At 36.8% G+C, this 7,394-nt stretch overlaps 2 protein-coding genes across 3 annotated transcripts in view; one reads left to right on the top strand and one right to left on the bottom strand.

Moving 5' to 3' along the window:
- The window catches only part of LOC142335402 (proteasome maturation protein-like), a 517,526-nt gene that overhangs the window by 283,921 nt on the left and 226,211 nt on the right, over positions 1–7,394 (bottom strand). The window lies entirely within an intron of this gene.
- LOC142335400 (enhancer of rudimentary homolog) lies at positions 4,374–4,891 on the top strand. Its single transcript, XM_075383869.1, has one exon. It carries the CDS (start codon positions 4,404–4,406, stop codon positions 4,743–4,745), a length of 342 nt encoding a protein of 113 aa, XP_075239984.1. The 5' UTR covers positions 4,374–4,403; the 3' UTR covers positions 4,746–4,891.

Genomic DNA, 7,394 nt, shown 5'->3' with positions numbered 1-7,394 from the left:
AACGGGACCTAGAATAGATCCTTGAGGGACACCCGTTTTTATAGTTCTTGGCATTGAATAATCACCATCAATCAACAGTTTTCGAGATCTACTACTCAGAGAACTATTTAAAAAGCTAAGCACACTATCTTTGAAACCCAAATTTTTCAAGAATTGAAAGAAGTAATTCATGATCGAGAGTGTCAAAGGCAGCTGATAGATCAAGTCCAATATAAAAAGTGCTCGTTGTCCTATCTAAATTGAGGAGCAAATCATTTGTAAGCTTAGCCGGCGTATTTCTGTAGAAAAAACTTCGTGTAGGCACTTTGGTATTTGCTAAAGAGACTATTCTTTTCAAGGTGTTCACGCATTTGTATGAAAGCCACCCGTTCTGATAGTTTTGAAATGTAACTTAGGTTCGAGATAGGTCAATAATGGGAAAAATCTTCAATGTCAGAATTTGTTTTCTTCAAGTGGGGCCTAACATTGGCCAGTTTAGAGGACTGGGGGAAATATCCCGCCTTCAGCTAAAGATTAAGGAGTTTCAGGAGGTCGAGAAAACAATGATCTGAAAATGACTTTACAAGATGTGCCGGAATGATGCGCAGTGGAGATGTACTGTTTGACGACGCCAAAACTAAATCTCTAAACTGACTTATCGAACACTCTGTGAACGAATACATTGAGTTAACTTCAGTTTTCACAATTTCTGGACCTATCGCACTAGGAATCGATGCAATAATACTGTTCACTTTAGATATAAAGAACTCGTTGAAGTCGTTTGCAAGCTGTTTTTTGTTTTCATATTTCGTGAGCTGTTCTACATCTTGATCAAGAAGCAATTTTAATTTGGCAAACTTTTTACGGCTACAATTTTCCATCAACGCATTCTTTATGTACAATCTACGCTTCTCTAAGAATTTTTCAAAATACATATGGGTAACATTTTCGTATTCAGATTTCAGTACAGATGTTTTCGACTTTCTGTGTTTACGCTCTGCTTTTTTCTTCTTTCGTTTCAATCTCAAAAGCTCATCCTCAAAGAATGGGCATTGATGCTTAGTAAATGTTTTTAGTTTGAGTGGCAGAACGGAATCCAAAATATTCTCCTCAAACCTTAGATACATATCCCATGCTTCATCAATACTTGAGGCAACATCAAACTTTAAGCACGAATTTAATAACTTAATAAAACGAACAGAGTCAAATTTCGTCCAATTGCTATACATCAAACTTTGTTGAGATTTGCGTTGCTTCACACTGCTGAGCTAGAAACAAATAAACGAATGGTCCGAAACAGTAATGAAGCTGTTCAATTTAACATTAATTGAAATATTGTTTGACGCAATAATATGGTCAAGAATCCCACCACTTCTGTGCATTTTCTCAGAGACGTACTGAGTCAGGCCGAAATCTTCACAAAATGAATTCAACATTTTTGATGCATCGTTATTTACATTTAGTGAAATGTTTACATCACCAAGGAGAACAATCTTGTTGGATTGTAGCCTTTTCTCTTCAAAAAGAACAGTAATGTGATCAATGAAAGATTTAACATTTAATCCAGGTGGTCGATAAGCAGCGATTACTAAATAACTGGTAGCCCCAACAATTAAAGAGGCATAACTTAATTCAAAAAATTCAGAGGTAAACTTTTCAAAATTTTCCAAATGGATATAATATCTGCGAAAGAGGCAAATTCCACCTCCTCTTTTTTTCACCCTTGGTGCACTATAGAAAAGAAACCCCGGGGGACAACACTGCTTTAGGATAAAATCGTCATCTGAGTTGTTCGTAATCCACGATTCTATAAATACTCCCTAACTAATTTCATTTACTTCCAAGAGGGCATTTACGTCTTTCATTTTGTTCCTGATAGATCGTACATTATGTAGACAAATGTTTAGTTCTGTAGATCCTTGTTTCGTCGATCTTTGGCTTAATGGAGGACTGACTAGTAGTCAATTTTGATCCACTTTTTTTAACCAATCACGGGCAGCTTCATTCAGTTAAAATCTTGACACCGTAACGTTTTCAGGCCAGAAATCAGGTAACTCAACTTTCTCCTCATCAAATTTAATTACACAATGGAAGGCTTTCAGGTGAGCCTCTGACTTCGAAATTTGGCAGCTCGAAGCAGCTCGACGTTGTTTTCTATACAGTACTTCTCAATTTCTGATGCTGTTATGTTCTGACTCAATCACCCTACATATCAATGTCGACGCTTTGGGGGCTTTTTGACACCATTGATGACTGCTGGATTGGTGTTCGTTCCCGTTTTTACCTCCTTAGTTGATCTTACTTTTCTCTGTACAGTTTCAAAATCAAGATCATCCGCCTTTCTCTTTTTGTTTACTGTCGCACTGTGATAACTGGATAAGCTGTCGTTTCGATTCCCGCTGGGGCCACTTTTTGCAGCTTTTAGAAACGGAGAATTCCGGTTTCTTTATCAACGCTATCTCATTGCGTACCATTGTCACTTCGAGGATCAAAGAATCAACACAATCGAGTTTTTTCTCAACGGCCGTAATTCTGTCCAGCGCAGATAATTCTGCAGTAAACCTAGGAGTACAACCAGCACATGACCAGTAGATTATTCGTTTGATATTTGCAGTACGTGAAATTCCCAAACAACCAAAGTGAACATATATCTTCTTATATTTGACAGAAAATCCTCCGTTGTACATTGCAAGGCTCGTTACAAATATTGCAGAGAGTTTCGGGCGGTGGCGGCGGTGGTGGGGGCACCATTGTAACCTGGGGTAAAAGGAGGACTAAATGAAGTGGCCGCTAGGGACCTAAACTAATTAGTCAAACAATTATGGAGAACGCTCACACCAAATATTTGACCAAGAAAAATATAATATTAAAAACCTTTATTGTTTAAAATTTATACTTATAAAAATCTTTAATGTTTTTGTTTTACCAGTACTTTCCTATATCTATCGGTTGCGGTACCACTCCAAATTGGATCCAAGGCCTTTAGGGGAATACAAAAATCTGCCACTAATTGGATATGCAGTTCAAAGGACGACTGTTAAAGAAGACTGACCCTACTCAACTTACTCTCCATGTTCTTTTACGTGAACTGTTTTTTCTCTATCATAAATGTAAAGTACAACGTCAATTGTTCTATGATACCCAACTTTAAGTCAACCGAAAAGAGACAAAGCAAAAGATTCGAAGCTCCGAATCACAGACAGAAAATTCGACAAAAATTTCTGGACTCGAATAACTAGACTATACAACATATTGAGAAAAACGATTGATAACCACTGAGTAAGAAGCTTCTGAAGCAAATGTCTACAACCTTATTTTCACGGACGCTACAATGAACTTGGCAGCTGCAGCTGGAGAATCTTGTGCAACTGTTGAAACTAAACTGCCTCAAAAAATTTGTGCTGCATGATTAATGAAAGGGTTAAACACCCAAGGGCGGCACCCTAAAGCCCCTCCTATTACATTGTTTCACCAAGCTTCCATGAATTAGAACTCCTTACCAGGTGCAATAATAAACTTTAAACAGAGTAAACTTTGAAAAATTATGTACCGAATTTTTTATAGCAGAGTCGAAATATTGTCCTCCAACTTTTTGGTTGCACTTGGAAGGCTTTCCACTTTAGATAATGTATCATGAGTAACTTCATCTACCAGTGTTGTTTCATTATTATCAGTTCAAAAAACTCCTTTTGTATTTATTACACTTCATTTATTACACCTATATGAAAAGTCTCGAGAATTTCCAGTACCTAGTTCTAAAATGGGCTGCTGCTGACTTTAAATCTTATTACGAGCTTTTGAAGTTTTCCAGCTTTTGCCTTTGAACATGTTCCTACAACTTAACGATCTTATGTATTTGTCAAAGCTGCTACGAAATAGCAACTTAACCGACTGCGAAATAGATATATGCGAAACGAACAAATCTAGAATAAGCGATAAAAAAAATCGGGATTAATCCACCAGGAACAGAAAAGTCGCGCCAGTTTCTCCTGTATAGAGCATCACGAGTCGAAAATTTGCTTCCCCAGGATGTGAACTTCTTCTCTCCAGTGGGCCTGAAGCGCCGTCTCTTGAACTTCATGTGGAAACAGTTTGAAGCCAGATTCTGCTACTCAAACTGCTGCACATGGGTACTACAATGTGACTGCCGCCAAAATTGGAATCACTATGTGTATTGAACCATCTGGGATCAACTCCCTTCAGCGCAAGCTGTAAATCCCAATCAACAACAACTTTCAATGAGTAATGCATTGTTGTAACTACAAATTGAATTCAGGTGTTTCTCTCCCTAGTCACCATAATAATGTTTACGAAGATTTGGTTATCTTGAGCGAGCAAGCATATTTTTTATTAATAGGAATATCTTTTTCATATTTATTATGATTTTCTAAGCTGTTGCATTACGTTCTATGCTTTAAGAGAAAATGAGTCGTTCCATTCGAAATAAACCTGTCAATTTGAATGCGCACACTATTCTCCTTATACAGACTGGGAGAGGATCGGATACAAAGACATTTTCGGACTATGAAAGTCTCGAGGAAGCCCTAGAGGGAATTTGCAAAACATTTGAGGAGCACTTGAAGAGAACAAATCCTACGAAGCCGACAATCACATACGACATCTCACAGCTCTTCGATTTCATCGACCAGCTTCCTGATCTTAGCTGCTTCCTCCTTGAAAAAGAATATGGTCTCTACGCTCCGTATGATAAAGACTGGATTAAAACCCAAGTGTATGAGCTTCTGCGCAAACAGGCTGCCAAGTAGTCAACAAGACTCATTTCTCATTTATGGAGCTGTAAGAGCAATCATTTATTGCGTATTGAGATGATTTCTGTGATGTTTCTGTGCAATTTGTCATTTTACTTCAAGTGATTCTTTTTGATCAGGAAAATATATGTCTTGTTACTTTTTTCTTAAAATCAGTCGGTAAAGTTGATTGAATCGAATTAATATTTTTTGCGATTGGAAGAGAAATGTTTGATAGCAATTTCTTTTTTACTAGTTACTTATCTGTTCAGCCTTTTATTTTTTGCTAGTTAAAGTTGTGGAATATTCAGAGGCTGCAACGTCAAAGCAATATTAAAATTTAGTAGAAATTACCACTGGGGGTATCTTTTTGTTACGTTTATTTGTCACGTTCTTTTGATGTTCCCTTTTATTAATATAAAAGCTGTTTCTCCCTGTCTCTACAAACATTAAAGACGGAGATGCAAAGAAAAGAGGGACAGATTTGTTTTTTGGTGCACGGAGAGTGGCCTGGATGTATTACAGGAAGGGCTGAATAATAATTTCAGATAAACAGATCCCTTAACGCATTTAGCTTACAATTCAACTTTGTTTTCAAATCTTTCATTGTCCAAACATAGATTTTAGGCTGTTTTCTATACATATTTGCAGAGCTGGTGAATCACGGTTGTCTGAAGGAAATTAGTCGAACATCAAATAGATGCGATAAGATCCTTTATAAGCTATTTTAGATGCTTTAGCTTCATTATTTCTGCTTCACAGTTTCTTAATAATTTCAATAGCCGAGTGAATATGATATGGACATTAGCTGGAATGCTAGTCGTGATGTCGAATAATTCAAATGATTGATGGTGAACCAAAACTATGTGGTAAGATAAACGAGGAGGCTTGGCAATGTGCGTTGGAACATAATGTTCCATTACCGTTCATCCACGTTTTTGGCTTACAAAAAAAAAGAAACTGAAACGTGGAAAAATGCCCAAAATCGAAATTTTTTAAGGAAAACTCGTAGCATCAAAGCCGAAGAACCATTAATTATACGTAAAATAGCAACAAATTTAATGCATTTAAAGTTTTAATGCATCGCAACGACGATACCCAGAAGTCATTAATTTCATCCGTACCCGTGTCAGCTTTAGTCTTCTAAAGAGCACTATTTTATGCATTCGTGGATGTAGAGGTCAAAAGTCAAAAACGCCAGATGACATCAGCATAGAAACTTTCAATGCCTTCACATTCAATGCCAAAACGACCTCTAAATGACCTCATGTTGACTTCTAAAGACTGAAGCCAAGCTGCATGTTCCATAACCATATCATAGATAACTTATTCTTTTCATAGCTGGTGCTAATGTGCTCACAACACAATTCTGTCCATTTGCTCTCGCTTCAACCGTCTCGCATTCATTGCCATTCAGTTTGCTCTTTTTGTTTGTTTCATGTTATTTTGAAATTTGTTAGCCATTACGACATTTATAATTCAAGTCGTTTCTCACATTAGAAAACGATTCGACCTGTGTTTGTTGACCTTAAGCTCCAAGTTGACAAAAACAGAATAGGTAGTAACGCACAATAATCGATCAAAAGTTTTTTAAAAGGTCAAAACGACCATAGGCTTTCGACTAAAAAGAACTCGATAGGTTTCCTTGAAATGCCTTCGGAGACCAATTGGACCTGTTTTTACTTAGGCTCAATTTGAAATAATGATTAGAACAAAACTAGCCTTGCTATTGCTGTTAATCCATTACGAACAAATAATTGTTCCAAATTTTACCGATAATTTTACAAAAAAGCAATTAATCAAAAATAAATGATGCATCTCTTTGGATTAAACGAAGATTGTGTCAGCAGTTTTTAGGTGTGTTAATCTGGCAAATTTAAACTAAGTAGACTAAAGACGCTTATTTCGTGTCATTTTTGATGAAAAAACTCAGCAAAATTTACAGCCAAAAATTGGATCAAACAGTTCAACAACACAGTTATCTTCAGTGGTAAAACCAACAACACTAACAATTTTAACATTTTTATCAGCAAAATTGGCAATAAATTGCGTAAAAATACGGATAATTTGAGCAAAAACAACGAAAATTAGTCAAATGTTCAAACTTTGAACATGGATAACTCCGTGGAAAACACCAAATTCGAATTGGACGGGCCATTAAATGGTACTAATCACAACCCTATTCACTGAATATAGCGATTGGCCAAAATTAACAGAACAATAATTTCCATTTGAACAAAAAATCCTAAACTAGGTTGGAACGGAACAATTATAGTAAAAATACGATGCTACAGGAATAAGCAAGTTAATTTGCTTGAATCGAAAGACTGGAACCGCACGTGTGAGTTTGCATACAGTATTAATAATGAAAGTTGACATTAACCTCAATAGGGCGAGGGAAATTCATCAAAGATTGAGAGATTACAACGCGGGGGGGGGGGGGGGGGGGGGGACGTTCAATTACAAACGTTCGAAAAAGGGGGTGACATTTATGAGGTGACTTGCAGTGGTCTAAATTCGTTCGCTGCTTCTGAGTCCAGTCTAAAGTTTTTTTTTAAGTTCCAGTCAATCTGGAAGAAACTTTATTCGAATTCTGAATTCTTTTTCCTATAGTGTCAACTTGAGGCATCTGTTCTGCATAGTGTGTACCTCGTCTCAACGTTCAAG

Source organism: Convolutriloba macropyga, chromosome 2 (assembly GCF_964194025.1).
Source record: "Convolutriloba macropyga chromosome 2, txConMacr16.3, whole genome shotgun sequence".
NCBI classification, from domain to species: domain Eukaryota; kingdom Metazoa; phylum Xenacoelomorpha; order Acoela; family Convolutidae; genus Convolutriloba; species Convolutriloba macropyga.
This window is presented reverse-complemented; position numbering and strand designations above follow the sequence as displayed.

Coding starts and splice junctions, on each gene's coding strand:
- LOC142335400 (XM_075383869.1), top strand. CDS start 4,404: ATGAGTCGTTCCATTCGAAATAAACCTGTCAATTTGAATGCGCACACT.